The sequence below is a fragment of the Gavialis gangeticus genome, unplaced genomic scaffold (assembly GCF_001723915.1).
Source record: "Gavialis gangeticus isolate Ggan-Ray unplaced genomic scaffold, GavGan_comp1, whole genome shotgun sequence".
NCBI lineage: Eukaryota > Metazoa > Chordata > Crocodylia > Gavialidae > Gavialis > Gavialis gangeticus.
The window spans coordinates 21,669,809-21,689,043 of NW_017728995.1; the positions used below are offsets into that span (position 1 = coordinate 21,669,809).

At 40.5% G+C, this 19,235-nt stretch overlaps 1 protein-coding gene across 2 annotated transcripts in view; it reads left to right on the plus strand.

Moving 5' to 3' along the window:
- NAALADL2 (N-acetylated alpha-linked acidic dipeptidase like 2) overlaps positions 1 to 19,235 on the plus strand; it is a 989,869-nt gene that overhangs the window by 625,326 nt on the left and 345,308 nt on the right. For both annotated transcript variants that reach the window (XM_019503319.1, XM_019503318.1), the window contains exon 7: positions 14,337 to 14,480. In XM_019503319.1, coding sequence (XP_019358864.1) covers positions 14,337 to 14,480 — 144 coding nt within the window. The remainder of the gene's footprint in view (positions 1 to 14,336; positions 14,481 to 19,235) is intronic.

Here is a 19,235-nt window from a genome sequence, read left to right on the forward strand (position 1 = left end):
CCAGATTCCCCGTCTTGTCCTGCAAGGGCCCCACATTTCCTGGGGCCTTCTTTCTACTCCCTATGTATTTAAAAAAGGACTTCTTGTTGTCCTTAATCCGGGAAGCCAGCCCCTGTTCCATCTCTGCCTTGGCCTTCCTAACCATCCCCCTACATCCCCAAGCAACTGCTGAATAGTCCTCCTTAGTGATGACCCCTCCTTTCCATTGGGAGTAAGCCTCCTTTTTGGCAAGGAGACATTCCCAGATGTTTTTAGTGAGCCATATCTACCATCAGGAATGAATTTATTCTGCGGTCCACAGCTCAGTGGGTATTTGGGGGCTAACCTACATAATAAATGTTTTTGCATTTTTTTTTTAAATCCCTATAGCCACATATTGCACTGGTCAGTTTTTCTGCCCTTTAAAAATATGGAGTTATCACTTTCTTTAAAAAGATAGTATACAAATCATCTTAAATGCACACAGACTTCAGGTGTTCAGGAGAGAATTATCAATCAAAGGCAAGCAAAGAAGCTTGCACTACTCAGAGCTGCCTCTGCATTTAGTTTATGAATATGTAAAGGGCTACAGCTTGCAGATGGGCAATCATTCCAGTTTTATGAACGCAGAATATCCTGGTAGGAATAAACTTTAAGGTGGAGGGGGTTTGTATCTTGTGTTTGGTTTCTTATGGCGGCATTTTATGTTTTCAAAATTCTCACATTCAAAAGAATACTTAAGGGAATGATCCAGCCTTATAGTAAAAGAGTGATAGATCCAGTGGGAATGTGTGCTTCCATATCAGTACAGCAGGCAAAATTCATCCTTAGCACAACCCCACTTTCTAGTCAGTGGAATGTAAAAGGGAAGACTTTGGCCCAGCATGTACAATCAGTCATGAGACACCCAAACAGTTCTTAGAAATAAAGCAAAGGATTTTTTTTCCCAATGAAGTTGAAGAAAAGCTTTATAACCCACTTGGCACTTTCATTCCAAATGGCCTATAGTATTTCAGTTTTAAAACCTAGTTCATTCAAACTCAGTATATAAATTTGATTCATTTTATATATAAATTTTTCTTCTCTCCCAGACTTTATTTTCAAAAAGGGCATAGCATAGTTAATTTTAATAGCTCCGGGTACTATGCTCTAGGGGGACACAACCAACTACATTTGAGTTATAAGCTTTGCAGCCACATGCAGTTCCTATAGTGAACTACAACCAATGTTTAATATATAAATATTTTGCTTGAAGCCATTGTTCTAAGCATGAGAAGTAAAATTTCCAAACAGTTCTTTGAGGTAAACATGATTGATTCCTAATTAATATCTATTGCAAATACATCTCAAGAGTTAGATAGTGCCTGCCTCATGACACAGGCTTTTCACAGGGTACTTTTATCAGGATATATATTTGAGTAAAAGAAGGAGTTTGAGACTGTAGGTAGAGAAAATTTTAAGTAAGAAATTCTTTTCTTTTGTTTACAGACTTTAATATTGCCTTCTGCCCAATGATGTGTAAAGTATATGCAATGCACTCTGATAAACCTTTTTTAATGGGGCTATTGGTTTTTGAGCGCTAAAGGTGAGACATCATAAGCCTGATAATTTTTTTTTCCAAAAATTCAGAGTATCCATTACCCTAAGTAAATGAAACTATCAGATTGTCATCACTTCTGAGAATCGTTCCCAGGGGAACTCATATTGGATACTCAAAACCAGTCACCAAATTTGGGAAATTTTGTTCTTTGCCTAATAGGGAAGTGAAGAACAATTAGTAAAATGTGAAAACTTATAATGAATAGCTATTTCTAAAATCTTTAGATTTTAAACCAAGGACTATTTTAATCAAGTTTCACAGAACTTCACCTGCAGATCACTTAAGGGAAGCAGATGATAGTAGCACTTTGGGAGGATGTTGGGCCTTAATTTCTGCACATTTGCCAAAACATGTGGCCCATGTTGCTATAGGAGATGGAAAAATGACTGTTCCTAGTATTTTTACCTCCATTTGTTACCTGTAGAAGAGCTTCTCTTATCTTTTCTGCATTTAATGGTTATGGAGTTGTAGGGGATTGGTTAGAAGAGAATCCTTCATGCCACATGTCTGTTGGCTGTGAAGGAATGTATTCAGGGTGCCTATATACATGCAGAGAGGCTGCTCCGACATGCTGTAATTACAGTGCTTGGGAACAGACTCAATTAATCGAGTCTTCTGGAGCACAGCAATTACTGTACTCCAACAGACTCCAGTGTCATGTGTATCAGCATCCCCACACTGAAAAATGGCAGTGCGGATGCTTTAACTAAAGCTTATTCAGTGAGCTTTAGTTAAAACACCCCTGCCACCATATTTCAGTGCAAAGACACGCACACATGATGTTCCAGGTGCATTAATTAGAGCAGCTCTCAAAGCCTCTCTAATTAAAGCACCTTCCCCCCACTCCCACAGTACGTGTACAAACCCCCATAATTTTGCTTTATTTCTTCCACTCAAGTGTTATCTTCATGGTTAGTAATTAGAGCAACCTAAGTGGAAAGGAGGACCCGAAGATATAAGGAGTGAGCTTGTTTGTGTTCCTCCCATTTTATTAAATATTCTGCAGAATGGAGGTGGGGATTCTTGCAGCTTTATCAAAGTGGCACAAACTGAAATACTATTGGTAAGAGATACCAAAGGCACCAAAAAAGCATTCTACAGGTATGTTAGAAGTAAAAGGAAGACTAAGGAAAATGTGGATCTCTCACTGAATGGAGTGAAGCAGTTAAGAATGGAGAATGTGGAGACGCCAGAAGTATTTAATTCCCTTTCCCCTCCCACTTTTGTCTTTGCAAAATAAATGTGTTACTTTCTATTCCATTTAACTTAAAAAGAAACAAGACTGACAGTGTTTTTACAGTACATTAAGTGGGCATTAAGATAAAGTGATTTGCACTAGAAGAGGGAGGCGTGACTTTTTTTAAAGTTTTTAGAATTGTTGAGCACATCTGCTTGAGGGGGAAGGGGTATGATGATGGTACAATCAAGCAACGTCCTTTTCTTTTTAGAGACTTATTTTTTAGGCTTGTAAAGTGCATCTCAACTAAAACATGCCTGAAAACATGCCCAAATAAGACTTTTTACCAAAACCTGAAAAGCTTAGAAAGCATGACTCAAGCCAGTTCTAAAGGCTCAAAGAACAGAAAGTGTGTAAAAAAAAAACAAAACAAAAAAAACCAAACCCACCAAAATGTATTACTTTAATAAATTCCATGTTTTTGGTTGCCTGATTTTTGTACATTTGGGATTAGCAATATCATTCACATTTAACTGTTCACTCCTTTGCTGTGTGACATACCAATGCTTACCCAGCACAAGGACAAGGAAATTACACTAAACAGAAGCAGAAGCAAAGCTGGACAGCGTGGTTTTGTCTCTGTTAAAGATGGATGGTGTACAAAAAAGGTAAAAAATTGGCCTATATGGTAAGAGATATTGAAGGCTTCCTGGAATGATTTCAGTAGAGTGGAGTGTTTTCTCTCTAGGCACTTCTGACTGCTGAGTGCTTACTAAATATTACATTTGCCATAAAAAATCAGAAGCCTGGGAGAGGTGCCCCTTTCATTCTGTGCCATATCGCAAATCAATATACGGTTCTAAGCATCCCTTTGATCTTTGTCCATTTGAGAATCATGCACTGTTGCAGTGCAAGCTGGGACAATGCTGTTGCTATTGTAATTGGCAGAACAGTTCATCTTACTACTACTTAGCTTCCTGGAAAACTGCTTTGAAAGAGCCGGAGTTGATGTTGCTGTAAAACTAAATCTCTAGTTACAGGAGTTCAAGGTTTTTATTTTTGGTTTTGTTTTGTTTGGTTTTTGAACAAAAGAGGAACAAATGGTTTTCCGCCTTTGCTTATTAATAGCAGTGGCTGTAGTAAAACAAAATAGTCCTGAGTTGACATTCACTACTAGGCTCTTGCTCTAGGGGATAATTCATGGGGATCTGAACAGACGTCAGTAGAAATTGCTTTTGCCCATCTCTACTCAGTGGTTATCTATTCCAGGTAGTGCTCTTCCCTTGCATAATGTAGAAGGCTTAGGTTTTCTCATCCATGCTCAGCTGAACAGAGTGTATACCTCCCCAGGACACCGTCCATTCTTAAGTTATTTTCAGTTCCTCGCCACTGATTATGATGCACTTATTATCATGCGTCATATGAAATGACTCACCAAATGGGCTCTCTGATATACCTTGCTTCTTGCTTGCACCCCACATCAAGCAGCCAGGTACACTCTCCGTACATGGTGTATGGGCAAACTATCACCCCCCTCCATCTGACTATATCTGTAAACGCAGAAAAGCACACATGGTTTCCATGGACTCAGTTCCTCTGTTTTGGAAAAAGTTATGAGGCTTTCCCAGATTTTCCCAGCCCTACAGATCTAAGGGAGAAACAGTACTCTCTCACTCCTGGCTCCATCTCCTCTTCCCCAGTTTAGAGAAGAGAGCAGATTGGAGAGGCAGTCTGTCTCAATTTAAGTCTCTTTTTCTATGTTGTGAGAGGTTCTAAAAGAAAAAAAGTTTCTCAATCCCAGCTCGGAAACTGATTTTTCCAAGGTTTAATGGAAAAGCCCCTTTTTTGTGAGAGGTCCGATTAGATCTGAATCAAGGAGCTTCATGAAATTGTGAGGACCTAATTCTGCACCCTATGCACATGTGGAGTAGCTCATTCTCATTCTTACCCAAACATTTCCATTGAAGCCAATATAGGGATGTGATTGAAGTCAGTAGAGCTAGTCTCATGAGGAAGTCATTTTTTGAGGAAGCAGCAGGTCAGCACTGAAGAATCAGACACAAATGTAAATATATACTATTACTAATGGGCGTTTTTACATGAGCTCCAGGAGTGTGTGTGGGGGGGGGGAAGGGGAGGGCACTTTAATTAGACCAGCTCTTGGAGACGCTTTAATTAAATTGCCTGGAGTATCTTGTGCATCAGCATCCCCGCACTTCAAAATGGTGGAGGGGGGTCACTTTATCTAAAGCTCATTTGACGAGCTTTAGATAAAGCTCTCCCACTGCCGTTTTGAAGCACAGGGATGCCGATACATGAGACGCAGACGCTAGCTGGAGCGCGGTAATTACCGTGCTTTAGCAAACTTGAGTAATTGGGTCTGCTCCGACACGCTGTAATTACAGTGCGTCGGAGCAGCCTCTGGGCTTGTGTGCAGGCACCTCTCATGTCTACAATACAGATGCCCCAGAAGTCTGACAACGCCAGTTGTTTTCTTCCATCACCATTAATTGAGAGACTGACAGGACACTTTTTCAAGTAGGCAGCAATGTCAATATTAAAAGTAGCACTTGCTGTGACAGCATGTAAATTGCACTTGCTGAGACTGACAAAAGCTACTACTGAGGAAAAAATATTGTATCTAATAATAATAAAATTATATTTATTTTTCAGAAGCCCTAGACAGGAACTAAGGTCTGTACAGACCCTCCCAGCATAGAGCAGGTAAATGCAACAAATAAGTGAGGGGGACAAGCCACAAGACAGACAAGGTATAATAAACAGCAGTGGCAGCCCAACAATTGTGGAATCAGTCAGCAAAATTGGGGTGCATTTTTCTTGAAAATGCTAGTTCTTGTAGTGCGTCCCAGCTTTTTTTCACTTAGGCAGCTGCATTTTCAACAGGACTAATAAAAAGAGAACCATCTTATCCAACCACATGCACTTTATTCCGTCTTTTATGCCATAATTTAAGCTTCATAGTGTGCTGTAAAGTCCTGCTTGGAGTGTCTATTCTCAGCATAAAACTGTTTGTCAAATTTCCATTAAGCTTAAGGTGAAAAATTAATGAGCCATTCACTTCAGATATTTCAAAACTAATACCATTCTATTATTAATGCAGTCGAAAGTCAAAGATGTGGGTATGTACAATTATGGAAGGATGTTCAGTCCAATTTTGCCTTTTTAAATAAAGTTTTGGACATCGTTAAAGTGCTATTTCATGGCTTGAAGGGAATTATTGTAATGGAACTTATCAATCAGAGAATCCTTCTAGGGCCGGCTTTGTTTATTTTTTATTTAATCTTGACAGCAAGTGACTTCAATAAAAAGCGGTGGGCAATACAAGAATGCTGTACATTGAATCTAGATGAGAACAAACAACAAGTGAATCCTGTATCTCACACTTCTTCATCTCTAAAAAATGAGAAAAATAAAAAGGAAAGTACAAATATTAAAGCAATCATGGGTAAAACAAAGCCCTGTGGATAAGAGAGTAAGAGAAGTCTAATAAATCTTCCTCAACTCTCTTCTATTTTATTCACCTGCATCTCACCCAGGGCCAAAAGTAGCAGTACTAAGCAAAAAACCAGTGTTTTCCCTAGAATTAAATGAAAGGTGTTATATGACAAGAAAGATACTGTCACACTTTCCAAGGATCTTGGAGCACTTCATAGTGACTCAACACCACTGAGAGAGAGAAAAGAAGTGTTATTCCCATTTGACAGGTATGGAAACTGAGGCTTAAGGATATTGATCACTTTCTCTTTGATGCTGTCAGAAACTAGCTAACAACCAAAGATCATAGACAATTAGGGTTTGAAGGGACCTCAGCAACCTCCTGCTCCAAGCAGGACCACCCCAAATTATATCAGCCTAGCCAAGGCATTGTTTAGATGGGTCGAAAAACTTCCAGGGATGGAGATTCCACAAGTTCTCTGGGTAACCTGTTCCAGTGCTTTACTACCCTCCTAGTGAGAAAGTTTTTCCTAATATCCAACCTAAACTTCCCTTGCTGCAACTTGAGCCTATTGCTCCTGCAACCACTGAGAACAGTCCAGCTCCATCCTCTTTGGAGCCCCCCTTCAGGTAGTTGAAGGCTGTTTATTAAATTTCCCCTCAACCTTCTCTTTTCCAGACTAAATAAGCCCAGTTCCCTCAGCCTCTTGTCCTAAGTCATGTGCCCCAGCCCCGTAAACATTTTCATTGCCCTCCACTAGACTGCGTCCAATTTGTCTGCATCCTTTCTCTAGTGGGGGCCCAAAACTGAACACAGTACTCCAGATGTGGCCTCACCAGTGCTGAATAAGGGGAAGAATCACTTCCCTCGATTTCCTGGCAATGCTCCTGCTAATGCAGCCCAGTTTGCCATTAGCTGCCCTTCCAGCAAGGGCACGCTGTTGGCTCATATCCAGCTTAATGTCCACTGTAACCCCCAGGTCCTTTTCTGCAGAGCTGCTGTTTAGCCAGCCAGCCCCTAGCGTGTACCGGTACCTGAGATTGTTCCATCCTAAGTGCAGAACTTTGCACTTGTCCTTATTGAGCCTCATTAGATTGCTTTTGGTCCAGTCCTCCTATTTGTCTAGGTCTCTCTGAATCCCAGCCATACCCTCAAGCATGTCTATTACTCACCCCAGCTTGGTGTCATCTGCAGGTGTTGATGAAAATATTGAATGAAACCAGCTCCAGGACTGACTCCTCAGGCTGTCCACTTTATACCAGGTGCCAAGTAGGTTTCAGGCCATGATTACTACCCTTTGAGCCTGATGGTCCAGCCAGTTTTCTCTCTGCCTTACAGTCCATTCATCCAACTTGGACTTCCTTAGCTTGCCTGCAAGACCGTATCAAAAACCTTGTTAAAATCAAAGTATATTCCACATCCACAGAGCCAGTCACCTCGTCACAGAAGGCAATCAGGTTGGTCAGGGATGACTTGCTGATTGGTGAATCCATGCTGACTGTTCCTAATCACGTCCTCCAAGTGCTTCCCTAAGAGCCGTTCCCCTGATTTTTCCAGGATTGAGGTGAGGCTGGCCTGTCTGTAGTTACCCAGATCCTCTTCCTTTCCTTTCTTAAATGATGATACTATAAAAACTTTAAAAAAAAAACCCTTAGATTTTGCCTTTTTCTTGAATTTCAATATGTCTTTTTAGTTTATTTCTTCCTTAGAATAACAAAGTTTTTAGAGCCATACAGAGATGGTGATTCCAGTTTTTGATTTCATCAGCACAAAATCAATACAAAGCCTTCAGCTTTTTTGACATTAACTCCATGTGAATCACAACTGAATGTTGAAATTAGCCTTTCAACACTTCCTGTCATTCATTATGGTGATTTTGCAGATAGCTTTTAACACCCATTCATAATTGTGCAACATCCCTGTGATAATAATTAAAATAGCTGCTAGAGAAGCAATATTAGGAAAGTATGTAGTGTACTGTTTTGGTTTTTTTTTTTTTTTTTTTTTTAGTTAAAAGCACAGGGAAAAGAAAGCTGCATTGGAGTGCTGAGTTCTCTGTGGACCATAACCATATGCTTCACAGACTGACAGTGATCTGTAGTTTCAAACTACTTTGAAACTTCTGCACTAAATTTATGCTTTTGTAATTCCCAAGCTAATTTGACAGTCTCAAGAAGCTTGAATGAATGCTTCAGTTGCTGGTATTTCTAAAAAATAAATGTTTACCTGATTCTATAAACATACTCACATGTGGTTCATAATTCTGTAGCATTGTCTAATGATTGTATGTGCATTACTTGCTGTTTTGTAGCATTGGAAGCAATTAAATAAAGCTGTTAATATTAATGTCCACAATTTTTTTGACAGTCATGCCACATTTAATGTGCATTTTACAAGAATATATTTTCTGCCATTTAAGTTTGCATTCCATTTGCTTTCTCTTAAGTAGTCCAGAAAGTGTAAAGAAAGTGTACATATTATATATAATGATTTCTTTGTATTTGTAAACATGTGATGATTCCCCTTGTTTATAGATTTTTTTCTCCCCATTGCTTTGTGTATTAAGTTCAACTGATGGGTTATAACAGGGAAGAGGGGAAATATTTCTCATTCACAACATTGTGTAATTCATTACTTCTATAATGCAGACTTACTGGAGTTGGGATGTTATTTTTTTATCTGTCTTCACATACTTTACATCATATCTTCTTTTAATCCCCCAAACATACCTTAGAACCTCCATTTCAAAAAAAAAGAAATACCAAAACCAGAGCATATCAATTTAAGATTTTCTAATCCCAGCCGCTTGAGACGAGAGAAGACTGACCTTCGCTCTAGATTAGCCTCTTTTTGTGTTATTGTTTCATAGATTCACAGATTCTAGGGTCAGAAGGGACCTTGGTGGGTCATCTAGTCCAACCCCCTGCCACTGGCAGGCAAGGAAAGGGTCACCAAACCTGGGATCACATGATCCCAGTCAGGTGCCTGTCCAGTCTCCTCTTGAAGACCCCCAAGGATGGGGCGAGCACCACCTCCCTTGGAAGCCCAGTCCAGATCCTGGCAACCCTGACGGTGAAGAACTTTTTTTCTAATGTCCAGTCTAACTCTTCTCTCCGGTAGCTTATGGCCATTGTTCCTTGTTGTTCCAGGGGGTGCCCTGGTAAACAGATCATTGCCTACTTCGTGTTGCTCTCCCCTTAAGAGTTTGTACTCTGGCACAAGGTCCCCTCTCAGCCTTCTCTTGGAGAGGCTGAAGAGGTTAAGGTCCCTTTGCCTTTCCTCATAGGGCCCTCCTTGCAGGCCTCCAATCAGATGAGTAGCTCTTCTTTGGACCTTCTCCAGGTTGTCCGCATCCTGCTTGAACTGCAGCGTCCAGAACTGGACACAGTACTCCAGCTGTGGCCTGACCAGTGCCACGTAGAGGGAGAATCACCTCCCTGGACCTGTTTGTGAAGCACCTACGGATGCACGACAAGGTGCGATTGGCTCTGCCGACTACTTCATCACATTGATGACTCATGTTCATCCTGGAGTCAACAGTGACTCAAAGATCTCTTTCTGCCTCAGTGGTGCTGAGAAGGTCACCCCCCAGCCTATAGGTGTGATGGTAGTTCCTTCTCCCTAGATGCAGCGCCTTGCAGTTGTCCTTATTGAATTGCATCCTGTTGCTCTCCCACTTCTCCAACCTGTCTAGGTCAGCCTGGATCTGGTTCCTCCTCTCCAGGGTATTAGCTTCACCCCATATTTTTGTGTCATCCACGAATTTGGACAGGGTGCTTCCCACCCCCTCATCCAGATAATTGATGAAGATGTTCAACAGCACCGGCCCCAGAACTGAGCCCTGAGGGACTCCACTGCACACATTTTTCTAGGTTGACATGGACCCATCCACCACCACTCTCTGTTTCATTTCTTTTTCTTTTTTTGTGTTTTTACATAAACCTGTCCTGATTGGTAAGACTGGGTGTGTCTACATGAAATGCTACATCACTATAGCGTTGGTGGGTGCTATCATGATGCTGCCACTGCTGTGCAGTAGCTTGTTGCTACTGTGCGGTAGGATCAAAAACAACCCATGCGCTACAGGACTGTGAAGTACCAACTGGTAAAGCAAGTACTAAATGACTGCGCAGTACCAACTGCATCGTCAGGGGCATGTGTAAATGAGCCCACTGAGGATAATTAACCTATGTACGTGGAGGATTCTTTGTTTCTTGAAATCTTCAAATTAAGACTAGATCCCTTTCTCAATCATATGATGTAATCAAACCAACATACTTGGCTCATTATAGGTGTAAGTGGATACTGGCCTGTATTATGTATGAGGTCAAACTAGATGGGCCCATCTTTAAAATCTACATATATTCATTTCCATGAATGCAATTAGCTATGTGGTAGGCAAGAACCTGACAACCACTTGCATACCAAAATTCTATGACAATTTGTCACAATTTCCCTTTCTAGGAATAAAGCAACTGATACAAACAGGTTTTTTTGTTTTACCTTTTCTTAGGGCCAAAGCATGTCAATGGGATTTTTTCTTGAATAAGAGATTTGAAATTTGCCTACATAAAATTCAGGGCCAATCTTGCAGACTTCACATATACACACCTTCCACATGCTGATATCAGGAATGGGATTTCAAAAGGGGCACAAGGGCTTTCATTGAAAGCCAAGGTGATTTGGACACCCAATCCATTAGGTTCCTTTTAAGCCAGGGTACCACACTCACTGAAGCCGTTTTGAAAATCCTGTCTAGATCCATAACATTTCACGTTCTTGTTCATTTATGAAATGTTATAAAACTCCTCATTTAACAGTGCTTCAAATCATTGATTTTCCTCTGTTACGTTTAACCTACACTTGTGAAGTGGGAATTTATTTTTTGTACTTTAGGAATTGCTTGAATTGTTTGCTATTTAAGTAAATTTGGGTTACTCATAAGATGGCATTTCTTTCCCTTCCTTTCCCCAGCCACCCCCACTCACTCACTGCCTTAAGGTATAAATATATTTTTTTAAGGTTAGGTAGGATCATTTTGCTTTGTTTAATCTACTGCACAGTTCACACCATGAAACATTACCTGGTGGTGCCAGCATCAAACCCATAAGTTTTAATTGAGCATATCCTCTAGAAGGACATCAAGTCTTGATTTAAACAGATCAAGTGATGGAGATTCCACTCCACCCCAACATAGCTTTTCCAAAGGTTAATTACCTCCACATAAATTGGATTTGTGTCTGTTGTTATAGCTACTTAGACAGCGCACTCCATCCCTTTCACAGCAAGTCCATGCCTCTGCGGAGACATGACTCAGCACTAAATTCCTGACCTTCAGATCTGCTTCTCAAGTTGAGAGAGTTTCTGGTTGCTTGTGGTTAAACCTGGACTGTAGATTCTTCTCCATAACAAAATATAACTATTGATTTGGTGGATTTTTACTATGGTTAAGGGACCATGTGCAGTCTTACCAATCGGGACAGGTTTCCATTAAAAAAAAAAAAAAGAAAGAAAGAAATGAAACACTAGTCTTCTAAACACTAGTGGAAAGTCTTTGGTGTATTGAGCTGAGAAATTAAAATAGTAAAGGAAGAAATTATACAGATTAGTTCAATACTAGTTCACTACAAGGCTCCCTGTTAGCCATTTGCTAGAATTTAATTGGAATACTTGTTACTGAGTTCTGATGTGTTGTTCACCTGTGACTGTGGTGTGAAAATCTTGTGGAAGTATTAGGTGTCTTTAGAGGGTATAAAGAGCAGTATGCCAGTTTCAACCAAGCTAGATATAAGCCAGTATACTTTCTGATCATACAGTTTATTTGTAATTTTGTCATAGATGCACCATGTGGTCTAAATTTCCAAACTAGGTGGGCACAGAGCAGGCTTTCCTAGGTTTTCTACCTTATAATAAATCCAGTGTCAATATGTGGGCGCTTAGGAAACTGAGTAATAGAGTAGGTCTTGGTTTTTCATGGGGGTTGAGTTCCTTGCAGAGAACCCTGTATCTGCTCTGTGAAAATGAACAAATACATTTTCTTTTATTTGGAAAGTAATCAAACTATGGAGTCTGAATATTTTTCCGTTTTGTAGGGCTTAGTATCTCCTGAGCTACCAAGCAAGCAAATCTTATTTCATCTAATCCTGTTTCTCAGGTCACCCATTTTTCCAGGGACTTTTTCATTGTTTGGAGTGCCCCTCCTCAATTTTCTAAGTATTTGTGTTCTACTGAATGAATTGGCATTTCTGTTTTACTCACACAGGTTTCTTTACATTTTTAGTAAAAGTAAATCGCTTCTTGGCCGTTTGAAGGCTCAGATCAAGTATTTGTTTCTTCTCATGACTCCATTTCCTTCTGTATCAGTCTTTTTGGAGCACCCCGCCCCCCCCACCTTCCATTACTTTTCCAAATGGTTTTATTCCTTCAAATGCAGGTTCAGGTTGTGACTTTATACGGATATTCATTTTCTTCTGGGAAAGTCACTGGTCTCTCAGGAGAAACCACAAGTGTAAAGATGTTTCCCAGAGTAAAAATGGCTGCTCTGGGAGAGAAATAACTGAAATAACTTGGGAACAACCAGATTAAATCACTCCTAGGAGAGTTTCTTCTGGGAAAGTGAATGTTTGTACATGCTGTGGCTTATTTCAGAAGAGAATATAGTTCTCCAACATCCCTCTCCCTCTGACCCTCCCCCCCAGTCCCCCTCATAGAGTCTCACTTACTGGACTCTGCTGCTGCAGCAGGGAGCAGAACACACCCCTTTCAGAAACCCCATGTTGTGCTGCAGGGAAACATGGGCTAACCATGGGCAGTCTGGGTCAGCCAGTCAGGGCTTCCCTATGCAGCCCAACTATCTGTCACCAGGCAGACTAAAGGAGCCTGCAGAACAGGCTAAGATGTGTGTGTAGCATCCCAATCCTTCCCTCCCCACCAGCTGCACAGGTTCAGCATTGTAAGCTCTCTTCTCTTCAGGGCCTTGTCATTCAAATGTCTGGACACACAGCTCTATGTAAGTTTTTCTACCAGGAGAACAAGTATGGGAGAGTTTGCACAGAGTATTTGAATGTGTGTATGCAGCCTCTTTTATCTTTGCTTGTGAATCAGTTCACCCCTGCCTTTCCTGTCTTATGGGCTTCCCAGTGCACAAAGTGTACCAGCTGTTACTATTAGTTTGGAAGCTATGTTTAAACTTGGAATGACCCTTATTATTTGGTCAGGCTTGTACCACCATTTACTAGCTGTTTTTGCAAGGTTCTGCAGCTCTCTCAATTGCATCTTCCCATACTTGAGCTTTTGCCATAAATCCCTCAGCTGAACCTTCACCCATCCATGCATGTGCTCATTTTAGTCGCATTAAACTACCATGAGTCAGTGAGAACAATGGGATTCAGCCACTGAAGAGGAACAAATATAATGTCACTTAAATGTTTGGGGAAAAATCCTGGTGACTCCTCACATCAGGATGCCAGCATCTCATAATGGAACGTGTACATAATAAAGCAACTGTTGTATACAGCTAGGTGCCCTTTTGTGTGTTGTACTTCCAGAATTAGCAGCAAATCCTAGCTCTGTATAGGAACCTGCCACTTGTGCATTTAGAAATCTGTGCAGTCTTAACAGAGCAAACAATGCAATCAATTGGAATTGTGCTAACATTGCTCTCTGCATCTGTTTCCACTGGAATCCAGTACTGTTTTAAGTGCCTATTTTGCCTTCTGATGCTATGCTGATATCATACTGGAATTCTAAAGTTATTCCTGGTTAGTAATTCTTTTCTTTTTGTTGATTTCTTTACCTTACCATTTTGCATCTGCATTTCGCAGACAATCTATCTGCAATAGGATTTTTTTTTTTTGTCCATGTCGTTTCTTTTGAAATGACTTCCTCTAATCCTATAACAGATATTTGCAGGACATGCTGTTGAAGAGATTTATTTTTTTTCCCATTAAGATAAGTGCAAAGTAATGTCTGCTAATCTACATCAAACATTTTGTGGTAGAGGTGATTCCATTGTATCGTAAACTGCATATGGTCTTTGTTTGCTTTAGGACAGATGTCGGCTCTCAAAATATTTTCCTTAATTTTCATTTACTAAATTGATGTTCATTCTTCTTCATTTTAAGATGGAAGTTACAGACAGAAGCGATCAAACCAGACAAGACTGTTAGTACAACCAGTTTCTGCAGTGCTAGTCAAAAAGCTTACTTCTTTACCTGAGGAGCATGGCAACAACGATAGGTGTGTCCCTCTTCAACTGACTACAACAGGTAACACTCTTTTAAATGATGGCTTTCTTTAACTGTGAAATGTTCCTTAAGCACTCTGAATGCATTCTGGATAATTTCTATAATTGAGGGTTTGGCTGATTGCAGGTACATTCTGCTTAGCAGCCTTTTAACAAGAGACTATGAAAAGCACATAAATTATGCTCTGAAAAATGTGCTAAATTGAAGCTGAGTGAAAACAAAGTGCTGTGAAGTGCTACAAAAGAGCCATTTCAAAATAAAGCGTTTGGTGCATTAAGCTTCTAAAACCTTATTCATATTACTTCCAAGTTTCAGCTCTGGCGATCACATCATCTGCCAAGTTTCAGCTGATATAAGTCAGATATTGGGAGTATGAAGTCTCTTAGTACAAGGCATTAAACTCTAATTCCTCTTATTGACTAAAAAATCCCACTGTCTTTATGCATCATCACCCAGGAGATGCTGCTGGTGGGGCAGTGCAGTTTGTTAGGCCTTGTTGGACAACCGAGGATATGATTGAAGCATTTAAGGTACTACTTGCAGTATTAATGCTGTGGGTTGTGTTTTATTTCTGCCTCCAGCATATATATTATCCTTCTGAACAGCAATCTATCTTTCTTCATTGTTTAATTTGTATCTGTTAGCTTGAATATAAACAGCAACAGCGTATGTCTGTCTCTCAACCTAAGGGCACCTTTTCCTGCATGTTTCAGCAGGAAAAAGCTGCACTCCAACAGCAAAAGCAATAGAAAAAGGATGCCTTGAGTAGCAGCTGAATGACAAAGAGCAATGCATTCAGAGTGTCTCCACAGAGATCATACCCTTAGCAGAGTCATGCAGATTATTGCTTTAACAAACTAATTATCGATTTGGGGGAGGGGAGGGCATGAAAATACAATCTGGGAGAACAGATATTGCTCAGGGTTTAAATGAAGCCGTGAGCATAGACAACCCTGCTGGGGAACTGCGCGTTGAAACAGAAATGCTTTCTTTCTTTCTTTTTTATTGCATTCTGCTTTCTTTCCTCAGTAGAAAAATGCATTAGGTCTGCATATTATATTATCTATTCTCAGTCCTTTAGAGGTGCTCTGTGTGTATGCTGTAATTTTTCATTTAAAAAAAGAAAGGAAAATAAAAGACCTTACCATTTGGCTTTGTAAATAAATAATGTTTTCACACCGTTCCCCACACTGGATAAAGCCGATTCCCACAGCAAAAGTTGTGCATTTGAAAGGCAGCCGTTATACGTTGTGGGCATGAGTGGTTGCATCAGTTGTTTATCACTTTTAAAAAGTTACTGTGGGATACAATAAAACAAGGGCATAAAAAAAGGTTGGTTAATTTTATGACCAGTATTAGCATTTGCAGTTATGCATACTAAAAATAAGGGCAGTGAAGCCTCGTGCCTCAGGGCATAAATGGCTGAGGTCAAGAAAGAATATTTCCCTCCATGCATAGTTGACTAGGTGTTTTATAGAGGTCTTAAGCTTTCCAAAAAGCAACAGCTGGAGGAAAGGGCCAGAGGCAATGTAAAGACTGGTAAGGCAATGCATCACAAGGAAGATGTGGTTAATGTGCTTTCCCTTTTTAAGAGAGAAATGTGGGTCCCTTTCAGATGCAAGGAGTGAGCTTTCAATTTGTGAAAAGCTGGATTCCCTTAGGGAAGCGGGCCTCAAAAATGCAAGCTGGCCTGTAGTGTCTTCTGCTCCAAATAGGGAAAAGATCCATCGAGGCCCTCTGCTTTGGGCCCCTGCCCCAAGACTAGGGGCTCTAGCCTAGAGCACTCTGTATTTTGGTGCCCTCAGAGTCCTAGCATTTTTGTGCTTAGGATGCCAGGAATTGCATGTGTATTATCTAAGAGTAAACAGCTTGTTTGCCTCTCAGACTATGAAAAGCTTGACCCCTGGTTCTCCTTAGCCTGGACCGCAAGGGAGCAGCTTATATCAGACTCCAAATAGGAAATGGCGTACTGCAGCGACCGCTGTTCTGCTTGGAGCTCTTTCAAAAGGGGAACATTTGAAAAGGGCAACGGCTGTTGCATTCTGCTTGTTGCGTGTGGACAAGCTGAGAAGGATTCACGTGTAGCAAACCTGCTTCACCTTTTAACCCTGGATAAAGGAGTGTGAAAGTTGAAGTGGTTTTGAATCCTTCTCAGCTTGTCCACACATAACAATTTGAACGGACCAGCTGTTGCCCTTTTGAAATGTTTCCCTTTTGAGAGGGCTCCAAGCAGTCTGTGTGTCCACACACAGGGAGGCTATGATGCTGCTTCGCTAAATGCCAAGGCTTTGATATAGTCAAGACAGAGTTGATAAGAGCCTTATTATTTGGGATAGTCACAGTCAGAGTTCATAGAATGGAGCAAAGGTTTCATCTGGTATGATAACAGATGTTATCTAGCTATGTCATAATAATACTTTTAAAAAAAAAAGAATTGCTTGCTGAGCCGAATGATACGTATCAGAAGTGGTTGAAGGCCAGATCTTTAGCCTTCCAGTTGATTTGAAGAAGCATAAGAAATATTTCACTTCTGATGTAGAGCTCATCACTTAGGTGTCAAAAGAGATGAATGAGCAATTCAGATGATTGGTTGGTCTAAATTTTGTTAGGATGAAATGCTCATCATTCTCTTGTCACTATGTTTCAAAAAGCTGAGCCGCAGACTCATCAGTAATGATTAAACATTTATATATGGTTTTTTTATATTGCCTTCTTTTTTCCCTAGTCTAGAACTTTTTGAGGGACATTTCATTATGTGACAAGGTGGGGGGAGAGGATTGAAGGGAAACAGTTGAGATGCATTGAAGTACAAGTTCCAAAATAAGAATGGAAATAAAAGTTTGCCTCATTGGTTGCTTCAGTGTTTTTGGTGGTGCCATCCTCTTTTATCAAGGCACTTATGACCTTACACGCAAAAAAGTCTTTCCCTACTTAGCAGAGATTTGAGGGTACAGTGTAGTGAAGCCACATACCACTAAAATTGTTATTTTCATGGATTATTTACTCTAAATTTACTAAAACGTTAAGAAATATTATCATAATACTACCACATGCTTATCAGTTGGGGCGTTTACATCTGTGCCAGACGGCACGGTTGTTACTGCATAGTCATTTAATACTTGCTTAAGCAAATATTAAATGTGCAGTAACCGATGTTACTGTGCAGTCCCGACGCTGCATGGGTATTTTTTAGAAGCTACTGCACAGTAGCATCGGCATCACAGTTCGTGCCTGACCACGCTACATCACTGTAGCAATCAGCTTCATGGCTACAGCATCTCGTGTAAACGTGCCTGGTATAAATGAAGCAGAGCATTTTGGGTTAATTTGTTGTTGCTTGTTTTCTTGTCAACATATGACATTCAGTCATTTTCCATGGATCTTTTTTTATTAGTGCTGGTTAGTGAGTTCCTAGTGTATTCTTTTCTATGGAAGTATGCCATGCATTAGATATTTCTGACTTTGAGCAATTATGTCTAGTGATATTTTAGTTATAAGGTATGTTTTAATCACAAATAGCTATATATTTTGGGGTTGGCTGTTGCTGTGGTCTAATTCAAAAGCATTTTTTTTTTAAATTTTTCATTGGGATATGTGAAAATGAATTTTATGAAGTTATGCTTATGCCTGATACTCACTGTTTCACCCCACAAGGCAACTATTTTAATGTAGCTCAATTAGGTTTATTTTACAACCTTGGATCAAGGCTACTCTAGAACTGGTGTTTCAGGGACACAATATCAAGAATTTCTCCTTCATTATGGGAAAGGTAAGCTTGCATATAGCACAGCTTCCCTATGTCAGGTTACCAGTATTATTTCTTCACTATTATTAAATCCTTTCATAAAGAGGGGAAAAGAGACCAAATGCTAAATATCTGAAGTGGATTTCTTTTTTCTCCAAATATATTTAACTGCTCTCCTCTTAGCATGCTAAAAGCATTTGGTCTATTTTGAATCCTCTAACGATAGTATGTGTTTACAATTGCAAAAACATTTGTTATGTTTTGGACTCATGAAGAATATAAATTGTTCAAATGATACATCTTGCACTTAACAGCTACTCCAAAAGTTTTGACTATAATAGCTGCAGTCCTAACATGAAAACACTGTAAATGGGATTAAAATTACTTCTCTGTGGGCTCATCTATACATGTATTTGATCTTGCAAGTAAATGCTCCTGAGCAGGTGTATAGACATGCAGCAAAGTGGGAGCATATTTACTGCGAATGGCAGCAAACTGCTCCCGTTTCCTGGAGTCCCTCTATGGGCCCCAGCCAGCACCCAGGGGGAGCTCTAGGCAGGGAGTCCTGGGCCAAGAGACAGCTGTCTCCTGGCTGGGGCTGGGACACTACACCCTGCCCCTGGGGTGCTGTGCTGATGGGGCAGGGACAATTTTCTTATGCCCTACGAACAGGGAGATCCTGGCCCTGGCTCCCCAGTCAGCAGCAGGGGACTTGGAAAGAGCTGCAGGGGAGGGACAGGTCCCAGCCCTCTGCCCCAATTCACTGGTGGGGCAGCTAGAAGCTAGTTCACTATGCCACTGCTCTATGAAGGCAGCCTTCTGTTTTAGCTATCACCTCAGCAAGAAGCGGGATGTGATGTGGGTGTCAATGGTGTACTTTCCAAGTAGTTTTCTACTTGCACCGTCTTTGAAGAATCATTCCAACTTCCTGTGTAAGGTTGTCATGAAACTTTATCTCAGCCATGGATCAACCTGCTGATAGTTCTCTTTTTTTCATAGATTCATAGACACTAGGGCTGGAAGGGACCTCA